At 33.5% G+C, this 25,114-nt stretch overlaps 8 protein-coding genes across 12 annotated transcripts in view; 4 read left to right on the forward strand and 4 right to left on the reverse strand.

The window, feature by feature from the left end:
• Nucleotides 1–925: 925 nt before the first annotated feature.
• Nucleotides 926–3,177, forward strand: LOC100744243 (probable ATP-dependent RNA helicase DDX56). Its single transcript, XM_003487304.3, has 6 exons — nucleotides 926–1,128; nucleotides 1,297–1,740; nucleotides 1,802–2,061; nucleotides 2,138–2,330; nucleotides 2,407–2,711; nucleotides 2,778–3,177. The coding sequence occupies exons 1-6, from the start codon at nucleotides 1,039–1,041 to the stop codon at nucleotides 3,136–3,138; spliced, it is 1,653 nt and encodes a 550-aa protein (XP_003487352.1). The 5' UTR covers nucleotides 926–1,038; the 3' UTR covers nucleotides 3,139–3,177.
• LOC100744682 (protein PBDC1) lies at nucleotides 3,163–4,889 on the reverse strand. Its single transcript, XM_003487308.4, has 4 exons — nucleotides 4,750–4,889; nucleotides 3,902–3,967; nucleotides 3,769–3,828; nucleotides 3,163–3,673 (listed from the first exon to the last, which is right to left on the reverse strand). The coding sequence occupies exons 1-4, from the start codon at nucleotides 4,768–4,770 to the stop codon at nucleotides 3,314–3,316; spliced, it is 507 nt and encodes a 168-aa protein (XP_003487356.1). The 5' UTR covers nucleotides 4,771–4,889; the 3' UTR covers nucleotides 3,163–3,313.
• On the forward strand, nucleotides 4,704–7,127 carry LOC100744359 (translation initiation factor eIF-2B subunit beta). Of its 3 annotated transcripts, none has more exons than XM_012382425.3 (7): nucleotides 4,704–4,722; nucleotides 5,077–5,173; nucleotides 5,239–5,325; nucleotides 5,622–5,903; nucleotides 5,980–6,136; nucleotides 6,201–6,595; nucleotides 6,674–6,854. In XM_012382425.3, exons 2-7 carry the CDS (start codon nucleotides 5,106–5,108, stop codon nucleotides 6,744–6,746), a joined length of 1,062 nt encoding a protein of 353 aa, XP_012237848.1. In that variant the 5' UTR covers nucleotides 4,704–4,722; nucleotides 5,077–5,105; the 3' UTR covers nucleotides 6,747–6,854. The 3 variants fall into 3 exon arrangements, 2 of the variants coding, with proteins under 2 accessions (XP_012237848.1, XP_024221534.1); XR_002946135.2 differs by lacking the exon at nucleotides 4,704–4,722 and adding an exon at nucleotides 7,039–7,127 and having other exon boundaries at nucleotides 4,767–5,173; nucleotides 6,674–6,926; XM_024365766.2 differs by lacking the exon at nucleotides 4,704–4,722 and having other exon boundaries at nucleotides 5,112–5,173; nucleotides 5,239–5,431; nucleotides 5,540–5,903.
• On the reverse strand, nucleotides 6,882–8,215 carry LOC100744802 (TM2 domain-containing protein CG11103). Its single transcript, XM_003487309.4, has 3 exons — nucleotides 7,659–8,215; nucleotides 7,465–7,552; nucleotides 6,882–7,398 (listed from the first exon to the last, which is right to left on the reverse strand). The coding sequence occupies exons 1-3, from the start codon at nucleotides 7,799–7,801 to the stop codon at nucleotides 7,069–7,071; spliced, it is 561 nt and encodes a 186-aa protein (XP_003487357.1). The 5' UTR covers nucleotides 7,802–8,215; the 3' UTR covers nucleotides 6,882–7,068.
• Nucleotides 8,216–8,229: 14 nt separating this feature from the next.
• Nucleotides 8,230–12,507, forward strand: LOC100744124 (suppressor of fused homolog). The gene is made up of 7 exons (XM_003487303.4): nucleotides 8,230–8,402; nucleotides 9,150–9,242; nucleotides 10,613–10,922; nucleotides 11,036–11,271; nucleotides 11,348–11,569; nucleotides 11,643–11,850; nucleotides 11,928–12,507. Exons 1-7 carry the CDS (start codon nucleotides 8,230–8,232, stop codon nucleotides 11,991–11,993), a joined length of 1,308 nt encoding a protein of 435 aa, XP_003487351.1. The 3' UTR covers nucleotides 11,994–12,507.
• Nucleotides 12,508–12,523: 16 nt separating this feature from the next.
• Nucleotides 12,524–14,954, reverse strand: LOC105680400. Its single transcript, XM_024365767.2, has 2 exons — nucleotides 14,039–14,954; nucleotides 12,524–12,938 (listed from the first exon to the last, which is right to left on the reverse strand). The coding sequence occupies exons 1-2, from the start codon at nucleotides 14,378–14,380 to the stop codon at nucleotides 12,759–12,761; spliced, it is 522 nt and encodes a 173-aa protein (XP_024221535.1). The 5' UTR covers nucleotides 14,381–14,954; the 3' UTR covers nucleotides 12,524–12,758.
• LOC100745126 (protein neuralized) overlaps nucleotides 12,912–25,114 on the forward strand; it is a 123,863-nt gene continuing 111,660 nt past the window's right edge. The window contains exons 1-2 of one of the 3 annotated variants that reach the window (XM_024365764.2): nucleotides 12,912–13,058; nucleotides 13,137–13,232. In XM_024365764.2, coding sequence (XP_024221532.1) covers nucleotides 13,160–13,232 — 73 coding nt within the window. In that variant the 5' untranslated portion in view covers nucleotides 12,912–13,058; nucleotides 13,137–13,159. Of the gene's footprint in view, nucleotides 13,233–20,806; nucleotides 21,171–25,114 lie in introns of those variants that run through there. The other 2 variants (XM_033319345.1, XM_012382355.3) reach the window with 2 other exon arrangements.
• LOC100744923 lies at nucleotides 15,331–20,920 on the reverse strand. The gene is made up of 5 exons (XM_003487310.4): nucleotides 20,785–20,920; nucleotides 18,853–19,415; nucleotides 17,373–17,549; nucleotides 16,482–16,596; nucleotides 15,331–15,712 (listed from the first exon to the last, which is right to left on the reverse strand). Exons 2-5 carry the CDS (start codon nucleotides 18,911–18,913, stop codon nucleotides 15,598–15,600), a joined length of 468 nt encoding a protein of 155 aa, XP_003487358.1. The 5' UTR covers nucleotides 18,914–19,415; nucleotides 20,785–20,920; the 3' UTR covers nucleotides 15,331–15,597.

Consider the following 25,114-nt stretch of genomic DNA (forward strand, 5'->3'; position numbering starts at 1 on the left):
CAAACATTCTTTTTTAGCGGTCAGAGAGAGGGATCGCGGATTTACCAACACTCGAATAGAGATTTAATGTTTGTAAGGGCAATAACGATTGTAAATTTTTCGAGTACACTGTATTTGAATGTGTAAGTTGCATAAAAAAGACAGATTTTTTAGATATTGCACTATAATATTTATTATTCTAAGATAAACGAGACAGGGTCGCGATTCGCCGCGCTCGCGATACCTCGATACCTACTCAGAACCCTCCCCCCCCCTCCCCACCTTTTAAGCCTTTTAGGCGGCCTCGATCGCATCGAGAATCGATGCCCGGGATCAACAGCGACGAACTATCGATCGCTTCCGCGATAATTTAGTTTCCAAGCCCGCACGTGAAAATTGTTCCGTGCGAGATTAATGTAATTTCTTCAGTCGCGATCGACGCCGAATCGCAAGCGCGGCCACTTCGCGACGATCATGAATTAATATTAATTAATAAAGAGGCAAAGCGAATGCATTGTTCTTTCCAATAAAAGAAGAAGCAAGATTTTTAGTGTTTACACTACAATTGATAAACGATTCTATTATTACATAATATTATATTAATAACAATATTATTACTGTAATGTTTGTTTTTGGTTATTAAAGTGTGTATATAGCAATATATTCTAGAAATGGTCTCTCTTGTCGAATCTATTATACACCTTCCAAAAACGTTTTTTTCTTGTAATAAAACTAGTAGCTGTTCTTAACAATTTTGTTATGTTTTCTATACTTCCTCTTATGTTATTTCTAATAGTATATATTTTAGTTCGTAGTAATTTTTATTTATCGTCAAAACGTAGTCAATTTGCTGTTTATTATTAAACAATTTCTACTTTGTTTTCTGTACGTGCAACATAAACATTTGAAATTAGGTATGAGATCAAGATAAAATTATCTGTTTGAGATAAATATGAAGTGGCGCCACTCGTTAATGGAAGTCGATAGAAGTAAACAGTTCAAGTTGTACTGACATATTGCCACGTGCTTTTTAATTTGAAAAGCATATTTTTGTTCATTATGGCATCGAACGAAATGGAAGTGGATGATGAGAATGAAACTAAACCAAAAAATTTTCATGAATTAGAACTAGACGACAGAATTTTAAAGGTAAGATATCCTACATTTTTATCATCCCTAAAAAAGAGGTTATATTTCCAACGTACAAGTAATTGTTTACTATAAATTATTATATCATTACATAGTTCATATTTTTGTTTCCTAAAATTAATTTCCCATTCGTAATTGTTTATTTACGTATAAAATTAAATATCTTAGGCTATCTCGAAATTAGGTTGGGCGGAACCTACGTTGATACAAGAGAAAGCTATACCATTAATGATGGAGGGAAAAGATATCTTAATCCGAGCTCGCACAGGATCTGGAAAAACAGCTGCATTTACTATACCACTTATACAAAAAATTTTATCGAATAAACGAATGCAAAAGAAACAAGAAATTAAAGGGCTTATCGTAGCTCCGAGTAAAGAGTTATGTAAACAAATACATGATGTCATAATTTGCTTAACAGTAAAATGTAGCAGAGAAGTAAAAGTTATTGATGTCAGTCCACAATTAGATCTTAGTGCACAGAAACCATTATTAGCAGAAAAACCTGATATTGTTGTTGGTACTCCAAGTAGACTATTACAACATTTAAAAGCAAATAATATGAAATTGAAACAATCTCTTGAAACATTAATAATTGATGAAGCTGATTTGGTAAGCAATCTTAATCCAATTACTTATTTGTGTACATAACAATTTTATCATTATATTTCAGGTATTTTCATTTGGGTATGAGGATGAAATAAAAAGTTTATTGAATTATTTACCTATAGTATACCAAGCAGCTTTAGCCTCTGCAACATTATCAGAGGATGTGGTAACGCTTAAAAAGTTGGTACTTCGTAATCCAGCAATCTTAAAATTAGAAGAGCCACCACTAGCTCCGTTATCGCAATTATCACATTATAGCCTTGCAGCAGAAGAAAATGATAAAGCTGCTATTTTATATGCTTTATTAAAGTTACATTTAGTTCGGTAAATCCATGAGACTGAATAGTATAATTGAAGAAACTTGTAATTTATTAATAAAAAATTTTATTTATTTTTTTAGAGGAAAAACTATAATATTTGTAAATACAGTAGATAGATGTTATAAGCTAAAGTTGTTTCTAGAACAATTTGGTATACCAACTTGTGTTTTAAACTCTGAGTTGCCAGCAGTTTCAAGATGTAGAGCAGTCACTCAATTTAATTCTGGAACATATGACATTATAATAGCATCAGATGAAAAATCTTTAGAAGAAGTAAATATTATATGTTTATATACAATTTATGTGTACATGTAAACTAGTATAGAATTCTAATTTTTATTTCTGACAGCCTCATATAATAAAAGTTAAAAGAGGAAGACGAAAGAAGGACAAAGAATCCGGTGTTGCGCGTGGTATTGATTTTCAGTTTGTGTCCAATGTAATTAATTTCGATTTTCCTCAAGATGTAAATTCTTACATTCATAGAGCCGGACGTACGGCTCGAGGTAAAAACCAAGGAACGGCATTAAGTTTTGTATCGATAAGAGAAAGACCGCTTCTTGAACAAGTTGAAAGCGAATTAAAACATTGTTATAATCGTGATACATTATTTAAGACGTATCAATTCAAGCTAGAAGAGGTCGAAGGTTTTCGGTATGTTGGATAAAAGTTTTATTTTAAGCTCGTTGCACATTTGACTTCATAAATATTTGTTTTCAGATATCGGGCAAAAGATGCCTGGAAAGCAGTAACGAGAATTGCTGTTCGAGAAGCTCGCCTGAAGGAGATAAAACAAGAGGTACTTAATTGTCAAAAATTAAAAAGCTATTTTGAAGATAATCCGAAAGATCTACAATCATTGAGACAAGACAAAGCATTGCATACTGTAAAATTACAATCACACCTGAAGGATGTACCAGATTATATAGTTCCACCAACTTTGAAAAGGCTTGTTGGTACTAACAGAAAGAGAAAGTTCAATAGAGAAGCCGCAGCATCTAAACCTACTGCTACACAATTAAAGTATCAAGCACGTGCATCAAATCCTTTAGTTAGTTTACAAATAAAAAATATGAAATAAAAGTTTTATACTGATAATAATATATTTTTCTTAAACTCATTTATTTCATGACACTGCTTATTATAAATAACATTTTATAGTATCTTATATATTCAAGTTATAAAAAATTGTAGATGAAAAATTACACGCTATCCAAGTAATTAACACATAATATCAGAATATTATAATTATCAATTTATGATTTTTCTGTAGCCTGCTTTGGTTTGTACTTTTGTCTAATACCATCATTGAATCCTTCTCTATTTCTGGCAAGTTCAATGGCATAAAATTGTATTCTAGTTGTGAGTATACTGTTTTCTTCTGAGTAATCTCCTTCGCAGTCTGCTCTTAACAATGTACCAAAACTATAATCTTCAACAAGTCCCTTAAATTGTTCACAGAATGGTCTCCATTTCATCTTTCCTTCAGGTGATTTTAATTCATCTTCATTTATTTTATCTACTTTGAGATCAGAAAAAGCATCACGAAAGGTTTTATATATTTGTTCATCATGAGGTGTAAGTTTCAAAAATTTAGGATCAACTGAACATAAAATCTAAAATAGAAATATCAAATTAAAAATTAAAAATTTCTGATTCTTTTGCTTCTTGTTATATAGAATTAAGTCAATTATATTAAAATTTATTTTACATTAAAATAAACTTCAGCATGTTCCATGGCTTTCATTGCCCACATTGCTTCTACAGAGGGCTAGAAAAAGGGAATTATTGTGATTATTACCTTCATAAATTCCATTATTTCTTGTTGTTTATTTGTAACTTACATCATTATCAAATTCTTCTGCAGGCCTAGACAATACACTACTGCCAGCTATTAATTGATCTGCAGTCTTAAAATCAAAATAATTTGCTCTAAATTAATAAATATATATATATATATATATATATATATATATATATATATATATATATATATATATATATATATATATATATATATATATATATATATATATATATATATATATATATATATATATATATATATATATATATATATATATATATATATATATATATATATATATATATATATATATATATATATATATATATATATATATATATATATATATATATATATATATATATATATATATATATATATATATATATATATATATATATATATATATATATATATATATATATATATATATATATATATATATATATATATATATATATATATATATATATATATATATATATATATATATATATATATATATATATATATATATATATATATATATATATATATATATATATATATATATATATATATATATATATATATATATATATATATATATATATATATATATATATATATTGGTATATAATACATAATATATCAAAATAAAATTTAGTCATATACCAAAAAAAAATAGTAATTAAATATTAGAATAACTTTGCAAGTTTAAAAGATTTTGTTACAGTGATATAAAGTAATCAACAAATAACATATCTTAAATTCGAGACAAGGATTTTTTCATTTTTACAATTGTAATCAAATTTACGGTAATATTTATATCGAAAGACATACATAGGTTAAGGATCATTTTCACATGAAAAAAAATTTGTACATTACTAGGTTTATCATACTTACGACGTTCCCAATGTGAGCCATGCCGTAATGACCAAAAAATAAACTGTAGCAAATAAATTATCAAATATTCCTCGAAGTATTTATAACAAAATTAAATGTTGGAAATCGAAAATCGAACGTGTAGTGCACATGTCACGCGGTTAAATACACGTGCAATGCAACAGAGCCAAATGAGAAGTAAAGCAAAACCAAGAACCAATCATTATTTCAGTTTACTAGTAGTGGCGGTTGGCATGTTGATATTATCGATATAATTTAAATGATATTGATAGAAAAAATGTTCAGATCCTTCATACTGCTTTTCTAGAAAGGAATAATATTTACGAGAAAAAGATTTCGAATAGGTTTTTGTTAAAATGGTTAACACGGAAGACGGGGATATTAACGAAGGAGTGTTAAATTTAATAAATGATATTCATTATGGGTGAGGATGTAATAAAGTAGTCTAACCTCGAGTAGAGCGAAATTTCACCATATTTTGTATTTCAGCGATGTCAATGGTACACATAATATCGTAGTGGCTACTATATTGGTTCTGAAAGATATCATAAATAATGCAGAATGGACTACTGCTGAGTAGGAGTTATATTTCTTTCTATTCAATATAAGTTTATGTAAATCTAAGAAACACTAAATAAAGAGATGTCAATATTTAATATGATTAGCACTCCAGTTACTGATAGTCAGTATTTTTATTAAAAATAATAGATTTAACTTCGACTGAACTTTTTGACTTAAAATGATAAAGGATTTTATTATTTTATAGTGCTTTATTTGTGTGTCTTCTTAGGTATATATGATCCTACAAAAGTTAAGAATACAACAAAAGCAAATTACTTATATATATGTGTATATATTTTATTTTTTAAAAGGAATTTAATCAATATAATTACAAAAAATGGAAAGTATTTAGTGGAAGCTATTCCCCTTGAATTCTCTATTGGAAATATGGTCCGTAGAATATTACAAATAATTAGAGAAGAATATACTTCCGAATTAAAAAATAATACTGATGAAACAGATACACAAGAATCTCTACATAAAATTCTCACTGCTGAAGGTGATCAGGAAGTTGATTTTAACATTTCTATACCTTCTTTAAAATCAGCTATCATAGAACATATTAATGAATTTGAAGTTGAGTTAGAAACCTGGTTAGTTCTAATGAACAATGAAATTACAAGGAACTATGTTTTGTACAGTATTATACTTTGTTTTTTTCTCTTTTAGTGCAGAAAATATTACACAGCAAGCTTCTGAACACATTCATTCTAACGAAATTATTATGACAATTGGTAAATCTACATTAGTGGAGGAATTTTTTAATAGAGCAGCTAAAACAAGAGCTTTCGAAGTTATAGTAGCTGAAGGAGGGCCGTCATTAAGTGTATGTATGTGTTATATTACAAATTTTGTACAAATCTAACTAAACATATTTTGATCATTAATAGGGTCATGAAATGGCAGTAAATCTGTCAAAGGCAAAAATCAAAACTACTTTAATATCAGATGTAGCAATTTTTGCAATGATGTCTCGAGTGAATAAAGTAATAATTGGTACACATTCTGTCATGGCAAATGGAGGATTGAGAGCTATTTCAGGTTCACATACAGTTGCTCAAGCTGCAAAACATTATTCTGTCCCAGTAATGGTTTTACTACCGCTGTATAAACTCTCGCCACTCTATCTTTACTCTCATGAACAAGATGGTTTTAACAAACATGATTCACCATTGCAAGGTGTAATTGATGGTGCAAATGCATCTTTGTTAGAAAGAATTCATGTGTATAATCCAGTTTTTGATTATGTGCCCCCAGAATTAGTTACATTATTTATTTCAAACTCGTAAGGACAACAATGTTAAAGGTTTTAATTTTTTATGTGCAAGTTAATTATGTAATAATATATTTTAATCTTTTTCAGGGGTGGAAATGCACCATCATATGTTTACAGATTGCTTAGTGAACTGTACCACCCAGATGATTATGAATTATAATAGATAAGTGTAGAAACATATTTATACATGTATATTTGTAACCAAGCGCTTTTTTGAAATAATTGTTAAATTCTTCCCAAGTTAATGCTTTTAATAAAAAAAATGGGATAGGAACCATAGATATTTAAAAGCAACTTTTCTAACAGGAATATTTATTTACACATTAAGATATATATACAAGTAAATATAAATTCATCTTTACAAAAAGTATCTCAGTAATTTCGTAAATTCGAAATTATTGAATATTTATTTAAAAAGGATAGCATACAAAACACTTGATTTTATTTTGCAGATTTGGAATTTGTTTCTTCTGTTTGGTATGTTATACGTAAGGATTCCAATTACTGCCATCTTCAGGTTGTAAAGAACCTGTGACTAACAGAATTACATCAAAAACCCACCATACACCCACTCCTCCCAATGTCAATAATTTGCCGACAGCAGTACCAGTTTGTCCTAAACAAAACCGATCCATACCCAAGAAACCTAACAGAATACTATATAGTAAAGTAGTAGTAAAATAATGGTCGCTATATTTTATACAAGGAACTCCTTCCCGATTAAATGTTCTGGGTCCATAACACTCAATATATGGTAATACAGTACATGACACTTTAGTTTTTTCAACATCTTCATACTTGGAACCTCCAAACTAGAAAGAAAACTTCTACTAAGCCACTGATATGTATAATAGCTCTATGTGTCTATGTAATATTACCTTTACACAACCAAATCCAGTTTCATCTTTGGCAGTTTTATTACCTTTATGATCAATCGGCTCTTCACATTCTATAAATTCTTTTGGCCTGAAAAACATATATTCGTACAATACAAATGAAAAATTTAGCGAAATAGAATTAATTCTTTGTTAGCAAATAAATAACTGCCAGCGAGTACTCAGTAAATACTCACAGAAATTTGCACATTACCAATGGACCTTCGGGTCTGTATTCTTGCTGGAAGTCTGTGGTATTATTTACTGACATAGTTCCCGAGCATATTCGTAAATCCCACAAGAGACAAAGTAAAAATAAAACCGAATATCGTAACCTCATCTTGCCGAGTTTGACATGTTTAAATGCACTTCTGTTCAAAGTTTACCAGAACACACCGATAAAGACACCTTCAACCGTATAACTCGTGTTGGATAGCATATGTATTTGTGTCATAGAATTATTCTATTGGATTGAGGTTACTATGTCTCGATCGGAATGAACCAATAGAAACACGCTTCAAATACATCGACTAATGAAAAAGTGTTTTCCCCTGTTGCCTATAGTGACTTTTAAAGACGTACAGTGATTTTGGAATCATTTGGTCGTCCGCTCTGAAAGAATTTAGTTTTGTCAGGAATCAGAGACGTATGTTTTGTGCTCGGTGGAAGGTGCACACAGTGGTTGCACCACAATAAACAAAGTGATCGTGTGTCGCGTATTCATAATATTTTCGAAGCAGTACATTTCGTAGTTGGAAATTTGTGTATATGTACGGAAATATGCGTGAAAGAGAAGAATATTGTCGAAGTTTTCCACCGGGACAACCCACTCAGGCACCGACAGCACGAGCTCTAGGTCTTGATGCTTTGCACAATCTTTGTAAAGAGATCTATCCGGACCAAAGCAATCCGCTCACTGTCACTGCAGTTGTAAAATACTGGTAAGAATTCTTCGATTTAATCTGCCAATAAAAAGTGGTTTTCTAGCGGTACTAACGTGGAAGGTTTAAATTTCATGTTTAGTGTTTATGACAGAACGAGAGAAGAAATGCATTGCGGTGTTATTATTTGTATTTATAATATATTAGGTATTGTCGTCCAGTTCTTTATGATATAGTATATTAAAAATATACTGGAATTAATTTACGACGCGTTTCTCATGGGCTATAATGCAAATGTATTAAAAATTATTGCTTTATTTTTGTACTCATTCTTAAATATTATTTACTTTTAGTACTTAGATGCTTTGTTACAATAGTTTTTCTTCATAAACCTGTATTAGGATTGCATAATTGATCGGAATAATACAAATGAAAAAAATGACATAAATATTTAATATTTCTAGAAACAAATTACTACAACAGTAAATATTAGAAAGTAGTCTTTACTTCTTATTTATTTGCAAGACTATACGTGTAATATTCTACGATATAAAATTATTATTTGTTAAAATTAATATTCTTATCTTACATTCAATTGGCTTTATTTATTTTATCGCGAATCTTTGAATTTCTCGATCGATACAAAATTGTAAAATACATTATCAGAAAGGTGGTTCCTATCGAGTTTGGGTATGGAACTCTTGTACAAGAAGGGAAGACGATTTATATTTAGCCACCCTTAGCCGTACGTACATTTAACCGGATGTAAAACGAAATAACTGAGATTTTCTGTACACCTTTACCTAGGTTGGGAGGTCCGGATCCTCTCGACTACATAAGCATGTACGAAAATTCTGGCTGCCCGGAATTGGGAATACCACCACATTGGCACTATATTAGGTGAGTTTCACCATTCTACATATTATTTCGAAACACTTATCCATTCATCCAAAATACACTTTTCAATAAACATGTAATTAATACAAGTAATCAACAAGCAGAAGAATATCATTATATTTTAAAAGCATAAAAAGATAAATTATAAATTATTACTAGGCTGCGGATTTTTATGCACTTATAGGAGATTGAAAATTGAGAAGTTGCACAAAAAATATGTAAAATACCCAAAGTATAGTGCTTTCTATAATACTTGACAAGCAAAACAGTTTCTACCGCGGTTTTATTTCTTTTAATTATATTCTCAAACATATTAGTTAACATGAAAATCTACAGTTTGCATTTATTGGTTATATTTCGAGTAAGCCTGAAGTATAAAATTTTTATGATGATCTGTCAACGATTTCTTCCGCTGCGCACGCGATCGTTAAAGTGACACTGCGGCGCATCGTTTATTCAAAAGAGACAAGTCACATTTTTTTCCAGTGGTCTGGTAAAGAAGGAAGAATCGAAGTGTTAGAAAAAAACGGGAAGTCGGGTATTCGTTAGTGCCACGTTGTTGAGTAGTAGGAGTGTGCCTCTGTTTAATATGGGCTCATGTTATTTTTCCGACACATTCTCGATGACACGTGTATGTGTCATCCATTTCTGTCATTCGAGGATTACATTTACGGTTCTGGTACATTAAAGCTAGGCACGAGCATTTTGGAGTAGTTACAACCTACTAACTTCGGCTTTTACTGTCTTCTATTACATAGGACACTATAGAAATTTGAAGAATATCTTGTATTATGTTTTTATATTAGAGATTTATCCGAAATATCTATTTATTAGAAACTTAAATTTTGTATCGAGTTAAAACTAACGAAATATGACTTTTATATAGACAGATATATAACTCGCGTTGTCGAAAGATAAATGAATGCCCGCTTCAGGAATTCCTCATTAAAAACTAAGCGCCGAATGACGAATGGTCTACTGCGAAAGGGCGCCCATTCATTTTTTTTTCATTTTCTATGGGTGACCCTTCCTTCTTCAGTCTGGAGCAGCTGTTCCAATAGTTCTCTCTTTTTCTATATATAGAAAGCATAGGGTACAGGAAGATAAAGTCATTTGAAGCGCGACGCGCCGGAAATAGATCCGCACGTCTTCTCTTTTCCGTTTGCCTTCTGTCTAAATACGTTCCACCATTCACTAAATCTAGTATATGTTTTGAGATTAAGTTTAGAGTTATTTTTGTCCTGCCAAAAGTCCTTGAAAATACTATTGTCATTTTTCGGTTTAAACCTTATTTTAATTATCTTTTCTTTTTCTACAGAACAATAATGTTTATTGATGTTGTAGTAAGAAATGTTCTTTTTTTTTTGTCAAAGTTTTGGTTTATCAGATCTGCATGGAGATGGGCGGATACATCCAAAAAGTGGTCCAGGTCGTCCAAGTGGCTTTGGATTTGAGCTAACATTTAGATTAGTCAGGGAAAGGAACGAGATGACTCCTCCCACTTGGCCAGCAAATGTGATGCAACAGTTAGCAAAATATGTTTTTAATTCTGGTAACATGTTGTTACCTGGAGACCATGTTTCATGGCATGCACCTTTAGACAGTGGCAGTGGGCGCATCACACAAATTCTAATGGGCAGGGATCCACAGTTACCAGCATCCATATCTACGCCACATGGCGATGTAAGTTTATTATTTGAAATTACTTTTGAGTAAAATTGTTCAGTTAATTTGTTTTTCAAATACATGAAACTTTAAAATAAAATATTTTTAATGGTTCATGTACAATGTTACAGGTTTCATTTGCTCAAATTGTAGGAGTTACTTCTGAAGAGCTACAAGCTGCACAGCATTGGAATGGTTTAGGCCTTATAAATTTACTAAAGTCTAGTCGTGGTTGTGGACCATGGTTGGTAACTGAGATGAGAAGGATGTACTCTATTATGGAAGATGATCCCTCTATAGCAGAGAAAATAGAAACTGGTATAGAAAAGGAGGGTTCTAATTTAAGTGGTGTATCTGCAAAATGTTGGTAAGTATCCTGTATTTAGCAGTAAAAGATCTACTTAGTATGCAGAATGTATATTGTATTAACTTATATTTCATAGGTGGGTCCAAGTAAACAGTGATAAAAGTACAGAGAAATATAGAGAGACAAAAAGCGAATCAGACGAAGAAGATGAAGATATAAAACCAATTGTTAAGTCAGAAAGATTGTCTCCTTGTGAGCAAGATACAAATGTACCAAACGAAAGTTTTATCAAAGTTTTACCAGGTCTTCATTTGACGTTTAATCTTGAAGCCGGATCTTTGTTACCATTAGCAATAAAGTAAATATCCTTGTAACATTATTTAGCTAATCTTATTATTGAATGAATGTTAAACATAAATGTGTTTTTATAGGGGTCGTGTTATGCACGGAAGGCATTTCACGTTTAAATCAATATTATCTCATACAGCAATAACGATAGTTGCTCCCTCAGTTACGGGCACTTTAGTGTCTAGGGAAAAACCATATGTAGTTCAGGGACCATGGTTACAAGTTTTGCTTCCAGAAGACTTGAGTGAAAAGATGGCTCAAGAGTTCCAAATTCTAAATTTGCCAAATCAGGTAATTAATAGTATCGATATAGCAAACTAATTTAACACCAGCTCTTTATGATAATTTATTTTCAATATATATTTCAGATTCAACTTCCAAAGACATTTTCTTGGCCCGAACATAAACTGGTTATTACCGTTGTAAATGACTGAGAAAACTAACTTACTGTACTGCTACAAATGTCATAAAACCGAATTAGGATAAATTGACGTAAGCAAAGTATTATCTAATTTCGTTACAGAAGCGAATTTCGGCGAAATTATTTATAATCAAATTGCGATTATCGAACAAATGATAGACCCATGAGACTTTATCTATCAATGTGTGAAAGAAGAGATATGACTATATTTTTTTTATAATACGAAATGAGATATATAGAATGTATTCTACAGGGGAAAGCTTTCTACGTCTCTCTTTTACAAATTGATAATAATCGTTAAAGATTAATATTTAATTATGTACATAATAGAATACAAATTACAAAGCGTAATTTTGCAATCGATATACAACTTTACACATTGTTATTTTGTACAAAACAGTTTTGTAAATAGACAATGTTACTATTCTGGCACTTACATGTCTGTCAGGATTCTGTATCAATTTTTACGAACAAACGGAAAGTGTACGATACAACGATAAATATAAGAAATAATATTTATAAGAAAATATATTTTATTTTCTACAATTTTCTTGGTACAGATTTTATACATTGCGTGTATTAGATGCGTGATCATCTCTCTTTTAAATCTGTGAGACAAAAGGATTATTAACAATTTCATTTCTTAACATTAAATTAGTTTTTATATTTTTCAATACTCCTGACATAAAAAAATACTACATTTTTAATGCATGGTCTCTTTACATTAAACCTAATATATTTAATTTTTCTTCCTCTTTAAATCTTTACCTTCTATTTTCTAATCATTGAATTCCTGTTTAGGATCAGTTCGAGGTCGCTTGCCGTTACGTCGGTTTATCCTTTTCCCTGTCCTCCTCTGCGCCGGACAAACTCCTAGCTCGAGCCTCTCTACTTTATTATTGTCGTTTATGTTCAAACTCGTGTGTCGTGGTTTAAGAAACGCAGCTATTCGAGAGTTCTGGGAGATACGTATGACATTGGAACTATCGTGTGAATCAACAATAGTTTTGATTAGTGTAGGAGATTCCGTTGTACGGAATGGATCGTCCCTCGAACTTTTGATTTGTCGAGATTATCGGTTAGTATATTAATTACGCGCGTGTGTGTGGACGTGTGGATATGTGAACGTGTAAACTTTTTAATGATACGTATTCAGAACGAAAGTTCGGAAAGAAGCAAATGGCAGTGGAAATGGAAAGGAGGCTATTTAATAGATATGGAGGATACAAAGAAGACAATGCATCGCCGACAGGTACGTGAATATTAATTATAATCGTAAGTATATGGCGCTCAAAATAGTTAGGGAATCTTCTATTTGAATAATTTGAATGCTTGAACCAAATATTTCGTTCTATCACGAAGGAAATATCGTGTATTTGATACAACGATACTTTGATTCTTTATTTCGCGTGATTTAATAAAATTGTAATTAAAGTTTTGAAATATTTAAAGAGTTATTATTAAATGTTTCAATTATTTTAAGTGCCGTATGACAAGTAATGAAACTGTCAGGTCAAAAACCAGATAATATTAAGACTTTGAAGATCATACAGTGAATTTTCAATTTTACATAGGATAACTGAAACTACGATTAAAATTCGTAAATGTTGTGATTACCTGGTTTTTGTGCCACAGTCTTCCATTATACACCGGAACAAACGTATCTCGGTATTTCGTCAAACGCGCTTAACGTTCTAAAAGCCCCGTTGTATTTCTTCCTTCTAAAAATCAAAGCAAATTACTTGACCTGTTCGCGTAGAAAAATTGTTGACATTGCGTACATTTTATCCAGAAAAACATCTAACAAAAAATCTTCCTGCTTTCTTTACCTAATCTTGTTTTTGTAAAAAAATTTCTAGGCAATTAATGTACGTGATCGTCCACTTGTTCTTAAGACGTTAAAGGAACCATTTTCTTTGTTCAAACGAGTGCGATATTGAAACATAAAAATTCGGCGATCGTAGCAATGTTAAATCTTCTTCAAAATGAATTTAAGAAACGTGTTATCAGTGGAATATGATAAACGAAAAGAATTCCACGAATATGTAAGATTCCTACTTGCAACAAATTCCGCACGAGTTTAAATGCGACGATCCAAAGCAGAACAACGATGCAAGCAGAGACGAAATCCTCGACCTCTTCGCAGCTGATATTGCTAACGACGTTAACGATCCCTCGAAAGACGTTGGCGAATGTTTGCATGGCCTCGATACAGAGATCCCTTAGGAAACAGATCACCTGAAAAATCAGGTTCATCACCGCTAGTATCAGCTCGATTATCCTCGCCAAGAAATCGAGAATGATGTCGAATAACTTTTCGATGGTCTCCCATATCCAGCAGGCGACGCGCGAGAAGAACTCGACGAATTCTTGCGACGCGTTCGACATACGATTTTTCATGTTTGAGATTGTTCCCGGGATCTTGTCTCGTTTACATAGCTTCTATCAGAACCGTTCGATTTCTCCGTCGCGATTCACGTCCAAACGAATTTCATGCTCCATATACTCATCGCGAATAGTTCAACTTTCGTACGTTCGATTTCGGATAGATTCAGAGAACAATTCTTCTCATGTCTTTTGTTTTTCTTCTTGTATCTTCTTAATTGGAAGGAACCTTTATGATTCATTGTAAATTCACATGCTGTGAACTTGGTTTTGTTCGAACTGCGAAGAGAAAATGTGAAGTACGAAGCGAAAAAGATGATCATCTTTTTTGAACATCTTGGCTGTCGTCTTGTATTTTTCGTTTCATAAGATGCATTTACGTTTAGGGTTTGAATAGCGTATTTATATTATAGTTGTGATTTAACCATTTAATCTTCGATTTATATACTATAACGTCGCTCTTGAAAGTTTTTGCGAGCTTCATGAAGTATCTCTGACACGAAAATAGCGAATAATTTGTTTTTTTTTTTCGTGGCCATAAAAGGAGAAAGAAATGTAATCATTCTTACCACGAGCTTATAGCTGTGACATTAGCATTTGTGATGTTTGCAATTACATTTACTTAGAGCTAGATACGAGCGAATTTGGGATTTGATAAATTAGAAATCATACGCAGATTTATAACTAAAAATCTGTTTTATTGTGTTTCTAGACAGTCTGCAATAACGATAATCTCACGAATATACGTTCGACTATAATTTCAAGCAATCACTAGATCATAAATTACATATTCTACGCATGAATATTAATAAAACAATAACGGTTACGTTTACGTAAAATGGCAGTTGTTGCTATTTTTATTCTGCAGACTATCAAATAGTATCAAATAGTGATTCTGTATACTTTTCCTTCGTAATTATAGCGTCATAAGAAACGCATACATATGTATTTATTTGGACCTTTAATTTTTTTTTTTTTTTGATTATAATAACTTTCGTTTGATATATTGGATAAATGCAATAATTTACGAACGATAGCCAAAAAGCTTTCGTTGTATCACTTACGAGTTATCATTTTCGTTTTCTTACGTCTTTGGTCCACAGCTAAATTGGTCAGGTTACTGATTTACATTCGAACTGGTCCGTTATATATAGAGGTGATCGTTTTTCGTTTGATATATACAATAATTATCTATATTTTAATTAACGCGAATTTTACGCTGACCATCCTCGTCAAATTAGTCCAAGGAAAATCGATAAAGTTAAAAGCACGAGCGCAACTGCTCGCCGTGTGGATCCATTGCAGGCATCCGCATCGTTGCAAGACTGTACGCATCCACGAACGTATCTAGGAAATTATAATCTACGATTAGTATTTTGCATATTATTTTATCACATGTATGGTTTTATTATCGACTTCCACCAATAATATATAGTTTATGTATTATAGCAATTAAAGGAGACCGCTCTACTTCCTGGTAATTTAAATAAATCGACAAGAGCCAATCCAAAATCGAATCACTTTTTAATATTCTACTAATATAGAATAATAATATAATTCAAATATTAGAGCTGTCTCCTTATTGCTGCAGATATAATTAAACAACTATAGTCAACTTAAATAAACTTGTCTTAAACATCCTAATATTTTAATTGCTATTGATCAACACGTGTCGTATTAATCATCTAAGTAACATTGCTGATGCAAATGTTTTTATTTTCGTGCATTTTGGCAAACTGATTTAGAAGCGACTAAAATTCACTGCCAGAGAAAGAAGAAGAAATATCGAGAGTTACCATGGCAACGTTAAAAAGAAAAATTTGATTGGAATTTCTTTGGAATATCGAGAAAAAACTATGTCAGTATAAATAATTGCAACGTATAAATGCAATTTGTTTTATCGAACGCGTTCCGTGAAGCAAAGTACGTATTGATTAAAATTAACGTATACAGTCGTAATCACCTAGTTTTTATTTTTTTTTTTCCTCATCCGCAATCGTGTCAGAGGTCGTAGCAATTATAATAGGGGTCAATTTCAGACATGGTAACTCTTGCAATTAGCGCGGAGTGAAAAAAAAAACGAAGTCAAATTATGTTTCTCCACGATCTCACTTACTTGTCGTCGAAATAGAACCCTCCGCAATGTGACATTCTTATAATTTCGGAGTCGGTCGTCAGAGTTCCGCTGTCCAGCGCGCAGCTTCTCACCGTCAAAGAGACCCCGGATTCGTCTAATTGATCACACGTTAATTACAAACATAGTTTTCATCTGTTTCCCTGCTGTTGCCCCGCCGTAAACTCGAGGAAATATAAAAGTTGAAAGTTTTGTCGCAGTTGAGGTTCGCGTGGTATGTTTTCTCGCTTCGATGTTGGAGAAAATTCGGAACTTTATGCAGACACAATTTTAGATACGAATTATTTTCACCTCGTGTTTTTAATGAAAATTATTTGTATGAAATGCGAAAAAGTATCGATGTCTGTGTTTCAATGTAACATTACTGTAGTTTCCAACGAAGCCAGCAAATAATTATAACGGTGGTGACACAACCACCAAAATTATAATTTTCAATTATTTCAAAATTACTCTAACGTAAATTTAATTTCTATTCGAATCAAGATTTATAGATTACCTACACGAAGCTAATTGTTTTCTATCATTTTCGAAAGGCCGCAATCTGCAAACATAATCTGTATTATTTTTCTGCAATTATTTAAAATAGATCTACTAATTTTCTCGAACGATATATTTTTTACAATTATCTCCAGTGAGGTACGGTTCTTCTTTAACATTTTTCAAACGTTTTAATCTGGAAACATACATAGGGAAATTTCACGAGATTATTCAGAATAAATTTGGTGATTGTTTCGAGCGATATATTAACTTTTCCGCTGGTGAAACCTCCGTGAACAGACAGTACTGTACCCGCAGGCACAGTGTATTCGTTGAACAGACAGCGCTGAAAGGGGTTAAGAGCCACTCGTGATTACAAAAAGAGGAAAGTTTTACCATATATTCCCGCTATTTTGATGCACGCAGTCGCGGGGAAAAGACCATCGCGCCCTTTGCGACCTCCTAAGCATGGCGACTCCAGGAAGGCCAGACTCCCGTTGTTGTGAAACGGATCGTCACAGGGCTTGTTGTCGCCGTCGATCGACACGCACTTGAAACAATCGATGGCCCAGCCTAATGCGTCAAAGCCGAAATAAAATAGAAAATTATTATTAATTCTAAAAATATTAGATGATTCGCTGAAGTATACATATATGTAGTAGTTGAGCTGTTCAATTGGGCAATTTATTTTCAAATTTCACAATTGGTTATTAAAATTTATCTTGGAATTATTTATATCATTTGTTCATTGAGAAGTAAAACGGTAATCATGTAATTATCTGCATAATGAAATTGAGAAATTTACAAACGACGGACTTGTAAGAGTCTTATATAATAATTTTATTTCGTCATTAGTCGTCATTTTAGAATTTCTGAAAAATCATGAAGCGTTTGTTGTGTTTCCCTTCTTCAGGAACTCCCATGTTTTGAGATTTTGGTTATTTCACTTTACACTCAGGCGCATTGGTCTTCTATCTTTAACCTTCGTCTCTTTTAATTTCTCATACATATTTTAAAAGTAGGAGAACCGTAATAACGTGAAAATTATTCACATTTACGACCTATTCCATTGATTTTTGCACCTTGATTATTCATCTTGAGATATAACGAAGAACACCGACTTTATCTCGCCCATTTTTTCATCCAACCTTTTAGTTTCTTATCACTCTATTATCCTAAACCTAATACACAACTCTACATAAATTAATATAAGACAGTTCGCTCCTTTCCAACAAATAAATTTCTAATTCTATACTTACAATTTGTTTAGAAACTAATTAAGTGTCTTACGTGTATTCACTGCTATAACAACGCGCTAAACAATGCGCAAAATTACACATATAATTAGAATGCGGAACATTACATATATAATTTTACTAGCTATTAATCGTTACTGAGGAATTGAAGCTAAAATTTTCATTCAATACACGATGGGTACAACATGTCTTTATTGAATCGGCCTGGTAATCCTTGTCACTCGATGTGACTCGATGTCACAAGACAAGAAGTTAGCACTAGAATTGTTAATCAACGCCTGTAACGAATACCAGATAAATGTTACCAAGAGTATCAGTGTGGTTTTAAGAATTGCAAAAACAAGAACTGTAAAACTTGTTATTCTTGATATTTCTAGTGTTAAAAGCGACAAAACCAAGAAATCTACCGATGCTACTTAACTATCTATGAACGCTACTTTAATATTCTCTGAGATATCTAAAACCTGTTATCGTAAAGGATTTGCTACTTCTAATGTCAAAAGCTGTAAGATACGTAAGTCAAGGAGTGTACCAATGCTACCTAGATATCTACAAATATCGCGCTAATGTTATTTGAGACATCTAAAGATTATTCTACTCTGTTGATAAAAAGGACTGACCTTCCGATACGAGGAGCGCGATCAAGGCAAAAGCGAGGATCCAGGAGAGGCCAGTATCCATCTTTGTCCAAGCGTTGAACGCTTCTCCCCGGATGTACGATCGCCTGGTTGCCGTCAGCTGCTGAATGCCCGAGGCCACGAGTCGAGTTCCTCCAGAACTGTCATGTCAGACAGAAGAAAAAAAACCGATGTCGACTACGAGAGATCAACGTCTTCCTAGACGTGAATCGAATCGGACCGAAAAATCCATATAGAGAAGAGATATTCGCCTTGCTACGTTCCTCGAATCCACGTATCACGTTTCCAACGACCCGCACTTATGTTTTGCCGTTGGTTACCAAGGTGATGATTTCCTCGCCGTCGATTTCCAACCTTTCTCGTAGGGATTCGTATCCCGATCGATGATCTCTCGTGATGACTTTCCTCGTTGTAACGCTCGTAAAAAAAAAAAAAGAGAAAAGAAAACGTCGCAAACACCAGTTTTAAAGCGTTCGTTCTTCTTTCGTCGAGTCGCTTTGGCGATTGAACTGACCTAGCTGGTACGCAGTAGGGAACTTCATAGGCTGGAACAGTTTGTAATTGCGTGATACTGTTTTCCGACTAAACGACGAAACGGGAGATTGCCGCACGCGAATTGTGGGCGCAGTTGCGACTTACAGGTGCGCACAGTCGCGCGGATGTTTCGTTTACTGGTCCTGTATTGGTTCACACGTGCAGTGTGGTGGAAAGTGAGTCGTTGTGGGATTTTGGCGTTTAGCAGTGGGTACTGGGTGATGGGTGATGGGTGTTGCTGTTGGTGATCATACGGTATGGGGATGGTTACTGGTTCGTTCAGGTGTGCAAATAGTAATCGGAAATGTATACTTACGCGTAATATGTAGCGTGGGAAATTATATTAATTAGAAGATTATGATATAGAATGGATTTTGAATTTTAGAATTGAATCAGAATTGAATAGCATCGAAATGTGTATCAATGAAAGTAAGAGATAGTACACTGGATAATAGAATAATTATAATAAACGTAGACTATATAATAAATATATATGTTTAATCAAGAAAGAAATTCCATTTTGAGATCAAGGTTTATTATGTTCTGCGAAATTATAATGGTGTATGAAGAGAAAATATAGTTCATTTCGTAAAGGTGTAATATGTAAATAATAGAAAAGGGTATCTTGTTCGTAGTATCGCTGGACTATTCACTAATTCATGCACACTGATGTTAGGTGACTATATAACAAGGTGTCTCAGGGGAAATTTTATTATTCTAATACACTTTCCAAGTCATCTTAAATGCAACAATTACTAATTAGATATATTATATCTATGGTAAAAAAAGTTCCCCACGTTGTTTTAACGCAACTTTAAACATATATATATTTCGTTATCAACTACAAATTATACGAATAGTATTTAGTATACAATTTGTCATCCACATATATTTATAGTATTCTCTAAAGCACAGTGGTATTTCCCCTGATACATACTATATAAATACAGAGGTTTCTAAAGAGAGATACGAAGACCACAAGTGAAAATCATGATAAATCACATTTTCTATGAACAATTTTGAAATTCAATTTGCTATCGATAAATTTCATATTGAAACATCTTTTGATTTGATTTTCGAACGAGATACATGCTTTTAGATGCTATTGGATTTTTAAAAGATATTAATGACACGATTTATATATATATATATATACATAGTCTAATACCAATTAAGTCAAATAGTTGTTGAATAAAACAATAATCCATTCTTGTAAAACATTGTGGTTTTATCACTTATCTTTAAATGTCGTGTCACGTTAAAATATTTCTTCGTAGCTAAAAAGTCAACAAAAATATGGTCTTCGTGTCTATGATCAATAACTTAGAAATTTACAAAGGCTACACGATTATTCGACATTAATAACATTCTTCGTATTACCTTATTAATTAAATACGGCGTGCTGGTTAGTAGGAGTGTTATTCGGCAGACGGTCTCGTTGGGAAATACTCGGTGAGAGAGGCCGTGCACGGAAGAACGCGGCGAGATAACAGGGGATGGATTCAAAATAGCGCGGGTCGCGCATGCGCAGATGATCGCGGGCCAATCACCTCGTTGCTCCGAAGCGGCCGTCCGTCTCTGTCGTAGCGACACTGCGGGTACACGATGTGATAGTATTTTTCGAAAAATGTGTCGGTCTTTCGCGCACTCATGCATCCGGTTTTTCACGTGAGCCCGCCGCGATCACCGAGTGCTTTGTCTCGTGCTTGGCATCACCGTCGGCGTGAGAATAATGGGCCAGTCGTCGAGCAACACCGGGCACAGCGGTGAGTCCCTCGATTTCACATCCGTGTTTGTAATCGTGTGTTGTCGGCCCTCCCGACGTTTTTTCGAATCGCACTGAACGCTTGACATGTGTCAACTGCGAGGGCTCTTGACTTTGCTGCCAGCTCCTGCGCAAGTTTCGTTGACTTTTTCCGTGGCATTGCGTCGTTTGCAGCGAGAACCTTCTCGGCCAGGTCGAGTTCTCGCCGAGACAACGCCAGCTTTTTCTCGATTAATTCCGACGATCACACGCTGGCGTTTGAGGTTATGTCAATGGTCACATCGATGTAACGGTGATCGCGAAATCGTCTCTCGGCTTTATCGTGACACCGCGTTACGTGACATCTCGATGTTTTCCATCGTCATGCTTTCATTTTCCGATATTTCTTTTCCTCGTTTCGATGATACCGTTTGCTCGTCATCGATTGTCGATTTAACTGCCGCAGTGGTTGAATGTGCGCAAAACGATCGTTATCGCCATAGCGTTCTTTTTTAAATTCAGCTGATCGGCCAGTTCGATACTTTCTCGCCAATCATATCGGTTTATGAATTTTATGACTGCACGTACATTCAGGATATCAACAATGCATTTGTTTTTTTCCATTGTTAAAATCGGTCGAATTGCCGATGAATTATCGGAATTCTTTATGTAATTTTCCATAGATATGGAGTCGTTTGAAGACCAACACCAACAGCCAACAGAGTTTGTTTATAACCGTAGAACATGAATGACTTTTGTAGTTTTTAGGTGTCGTACTTTTTTAATGAAATGTTACTATACATAGTGGTAATTATATCAGCTCAGTGTAGAAGCTCAGTTGCGTAATAATATAAATATATGTAAATACTTGATTGAGTGTTTAATTACTATTGGCATAGTTCAATAGCCGAAGTGATATACGAGAAGAAATATGTGGAAGAAAATAGATAGTTTAGATATTATTATAATTGATCAGATCCTTTGATAATTTAACAAAATACACAATTAATTCTTAAATTCCAGATTAGCTAATATATTTTCCTTTTTTATCGACCGATCATCCGAATAGGCTGTAGGTAGGCGACATCTGCTTCGAAGTATGTACATTCGCAATTTACCTCGTCGGTAATGATGAAAGTATATTATTTTTTACTATTGGAAAATTAAAATTCTTTATTTAAAAATATTAACAACGGTATGAGTAATACGAAGAGTATAATAATTGGTTTCGGAAAGAATTATTTAATTAAATTAATAAAAAAGAAAAAGCAATTACTTTTAATTCTTTCATTTAGTCTTCTTATATGTACTTTGAATTAATTCTTTGTTAATATGTTACTGATATATAATCTGTTTTAGTATATTAATTACATTTGTCATAACTTTTTAATTAAATTCTTTAAGTTGCGACTAATGTAATTCTTAGTTGTGTTTTCTTTAATTTGATAACTAAACGATTAAGCTTTCATTATTTGTGACGAGTATTCGTGGAAAATGAGTTATCCAGATATTTTCATCGCATTCGGTGAAGCAGTATGCGTTGAAAAATCAACAAAGCATCGTATCGTTGTCCAATTATCTTAATAATGAAATAGGAAAACAACGAGAACACGTTACGATCAAATAAAAAACTTTTTCTTGCTATAATGCACACAGCAGCTGGACATATTACAAATAACAGCATATGGGAACCAGCGAATTCATTAACCAAATAATATCTCATATTTAAAAGTAAAATATGAAGTACGAACATATACACAACAATATATCTACCCATACTCTACATATAAAATGAACAATTAGATGCACACCCTATATAGTCTACGGATATTTACGCATTCGTGAGAAATTTGATGTTCCATTACACAATATAAAATATCCAAAGAATAGCAATATCTCTTTAAAATATCCAGCAGCTGAAACGAACCTCTACCTACGATAAAATTGCATAAATAGCCGCAATTAAATAATCACATATCATTAAATTGTTTAAATATCGTTTATGTAGAACGCAGGTGTACGTATAGATGATTACTAGTCATGATCGTTGATTTATTTAAGAAATTTCTCATTCTTTGTGTCTCTCAATTTTTATACGATATTTTGCACTTATCCTAAAAATATCCCGTATAAATACTTTTACAGAGAAAGAGTACTGCAACTGTATTATATACTTAATTAACACTCTGACAATTTATTAAAATAGTATCGCCTCTCTAAAGAAGTTGGCAATTTCGTCCAACACCGCACAAAATTCCCTGTTTTCACGCGAATCATCCGTACAAACAGATCACCGGCTCTGTTAATTAATCGAGGATCGGCGGACGAGACGTTTCCCTTCCGTACAAATATTTTGCCAGCTGCGTTTCTTGCCGCGCGTCCATCGGTACCAGCAAACCGGCAACACCTTTCGATTTCATTTCGTACGATGGTTCTGGCTTGCAAGATGCTATGCGAGGTAGTGGCTTGAAACACAGGTACCCCAAGGTATAGCTTGGCGTGGGCCACAGATGTTATTGTCATATGGCAGACACACGGCTCTCGGGATTCGGAGCCGTAAAACCGCGACTCTCCAGGTCCAAGAAATCCTTCTGTGGTAGCCAACGCGCCGCTGTTATATTAATCTAATAGACGTCACGCGACTAAAACTGATAGAACCGGTCAATTTAACTATCGGAATAGCCCAAACGATGGCTTTTCAATCTTTTCTGGATTCTTTGCAGTTTTTATGCAATTGGATAGGATGAATTTCTGAGAAAAGTTTGTCTATTCCGTACGATTCTTTGTTCGTGGCTTCGTGGGTTTCTTCTTGGTGGATTTATTCTCAGAAACTTTAAACTCTCAGAATTGGTTTTCTGAATCTCCGAGAACATTTTTGCGCAAGGTACGGGCGATCGTAGTTTCCATTTTTTAGTTTCGTTTAGTTTTCGGCACGAGGCACGAGTGATCATTCTTTCTCGTTGCATCTTTCGAAGCACAGTGGATCCGCAGGAAAATCTAGCGTTTCTCTTTCCTCGCATCATCCACTTTTTGTCCTACTGGACAAATTGTAAAATGTAAATAAATAAATTAAAAAAAAGCACCGAACGATAAAATCCACTTTTTGCATCTGTACGCGTATAGCTTCCCGAGAAAACCGAAACTTTTCTACGAGATTCTTGTATCTGTTTAAAAAAAAATACAAGTGCCCATTCTCCTCTTGCTCAGTCTCAACTTGTTCGAAGTTTCGTTAGAAGTTTCTGGGAACGCAGAAGCAGTTCTCAAGCTGTGCGCGAATTTTTCGAAAAAAAACAGGCGATTCAAATTTCTTAATCCTCTAATACTTCTTAACCCTGTCGCGTTCTTATCGTCATTTTCGATTTGCAGTTGTATCGTTGCAACGTTAAAGGATATCTTCAGTTCGGATTAGAATATAGGGAAATTGTTATCGATGGTATCTACGCGATGGCTGGTTTCGATTTTACGCTAAATAAACATCCTCTGGAAGCATCGGAAATTCTCTTCCTTTTCCTAAAATCAAAACGAGATCGAGATATGAAAATCCGAGTATCATAGCGAACTCGTGTATCGTTTAAAAACTTTTAACTAATTCGAAAGTTTCAGAACGAAAGCAGGAAAATGGTCGAATGAAGGAAACGAGGAAATTGGCAGCAATTTAAAAAGAGTGTCAGTCGTCTCGTTAACGTAATCGATATTACGTTCGCGAATGGCGATTGATTAATTACGAGCGGAAACGTAGCGACGTGTACGAGGTCAAAGGTAAAACTTCCGGGGAACGACGGAGGAAAACTCGTAGACGATGCAGCGACTGGGGTTCAGGGCAGCGACCCAGTTCTCATATGTATTTATACCAGAAGACGCTATGCCGGTTGCGTGTGGCCATTTTGAAGTGGCAAGAGGAGAGAAAGGGAGCAACGGGGCGAGCCGAGGAAAGACAGGGAGAAAAGAGAACCGTCTCGTGCGTCA

The sequence above is a fragment of the Bombus impatiens genome, unplaced genomic scaffold (assembly GCF_000188095.3).
Source record: "Bombus impatiens unplaced genomic scaffold, BIMP_2.2 scf_0151, whole genome shotgun sequence".
NCBI classification, from domain to species: Eukaryota; Metazoa; Arthropoda; class Insecta; order Hymenoptera; family Apidae; genus Bombus; species Bombus impatiens.

Bases quoted from the DNA above. Each gene is read 5' to 3' on its own strand.
- LOC100744243 (XM_003487304.3), top strand. From the start codon at position 1,039: ATGGCATCGAACGAAATGGAAGTGGATGATGAGAATGAAACTAAACCA. The intron at 1,741-1,801 runs GTAAGCAATCTT...ATTATATTTCAG, and splicing joins TAATTGATGAAGCTGATTTG to GTATTTTCATTTGGGTATGA. The intron at 2,062-2,137 runs GTAAATCCATGA...TTATTTTTTTAG, and splicing joins TTAAAGTTACATTTAGTTCG to AGGAAAAACTATAATATTTG.
- LOC100744682 (XM_003487308.4), bottom strand. From the start codon at position 4,770: ATGGCTCACATTGGGAACGTC. The intron at 3,829-3,901 runs GTAAGTTACAAA...CCCTTTTTCTAG, and splicing joins CAGAAGAATTTGATAATGAT to CCCTCTGTAGAAGCAATGTG. The intron at 3,674-3,768 runs GTAAAATAAATT...TTTCTATTTTAG, and splicing joins ATGCTGAAGTTTATTTTAAT to ATTTTATGTTCAGTTGATCC.
- LOC100744359 (XM_012382425.3), top strand. From the start codon at position 5,106: ATGGTTAACACGGAAGACGGGGATATTAACGAAGGAGTGTTAAATTTA. The intron at 5,326-5,621 runs GTAGGAGTTATA...ATTTTTTAAAAG, and splicing joins GCAGAATGGACTACTGCTGA to GAATTTAATCAATATAATTA. The intron at 6,137-6,200 runs GTATGTATGTGT...GATCATTAATAG, and splicing joins AAGGAGGGCCGTCATTAAGT to GGTCATGAAATGGCAGTAAA.
- LOC100744802 (XM_003487309.4), bottom strand. From the start codon at position 7,801: ATGAGGTTACGATATTCGGTTTTATTTTTACTTTGTCTCTTGTGGGAT. The intron at 7,553-7,658 runs GTGAGTATTTAC...TATGTTTTTCAG, and splicing joins TTGGTAATGTGCAAATTTCT to GCCAAAAGAATTTATAGAAT. The intron at 7,399-7,464 runs GTAATATTACAT...TTTTCTTTCTAG, and splicing joins CTGGATTTGGTTGTGTAAAG to TTTGGAGGTTCCAAGTATGA.
- LOC100744124 (XM_003487303.4), top strand. From the start codon at position 8,230: ATGTACGGAAATATGCGTGAAAGAGAAGAATATTGTCGAAGTTTTCCA. The intron at 10,923-11,035 runs GTAAGTTTATTA...ACAATGTTACAG, and splicing joins TATCTACGCCACATGGCGAT to GTTTCATTTGCTCAAATTGT. The intron at 11,570-11,642 runs GTAAATATCCTT...GTGTTTTTATAG, and splicing joins TTGTTACCATTAGCAATAAA to GGGTCGTGTTATGCACGGAA.
- LOC105680400 (XM_024365767.2), bottom strand. From the start codon at position 14,380: ATGAAAAATCGTATGTCGAACGCGTCGCAAGAATTCGTCGAGTTCTTC. The intron at 12,939-14,038 runs GTAGGAATCTTA...CGTATCTCCCAG, and splicing joins TCGTGCGGAATTTGTTGCAA to AACTCTCGAATAGCTGCGTT.
- LOC100744923 (XM_003487310.4), bottom strand. From the start codon at position 18,913: ATGGATACTGGCCTCTCCTGGATCCTCGCTTTTGCCTTGATCGCGCTC. The intron at 17,550-18,852 runs GTCAGTCCTTTT...TTGACGCATTAG, and splicing joins CGCGCTCCTCGTATCGGAAG to GCTGGGCCATCGATTGTTTC. The intron at 15,713-16,481 runs GTAAGTGAGATC...ATAATTTCCTAG, and splicing joins GGGTTCTATTTCGACGACAA to ATACGTTCGTGGATGCGTAC.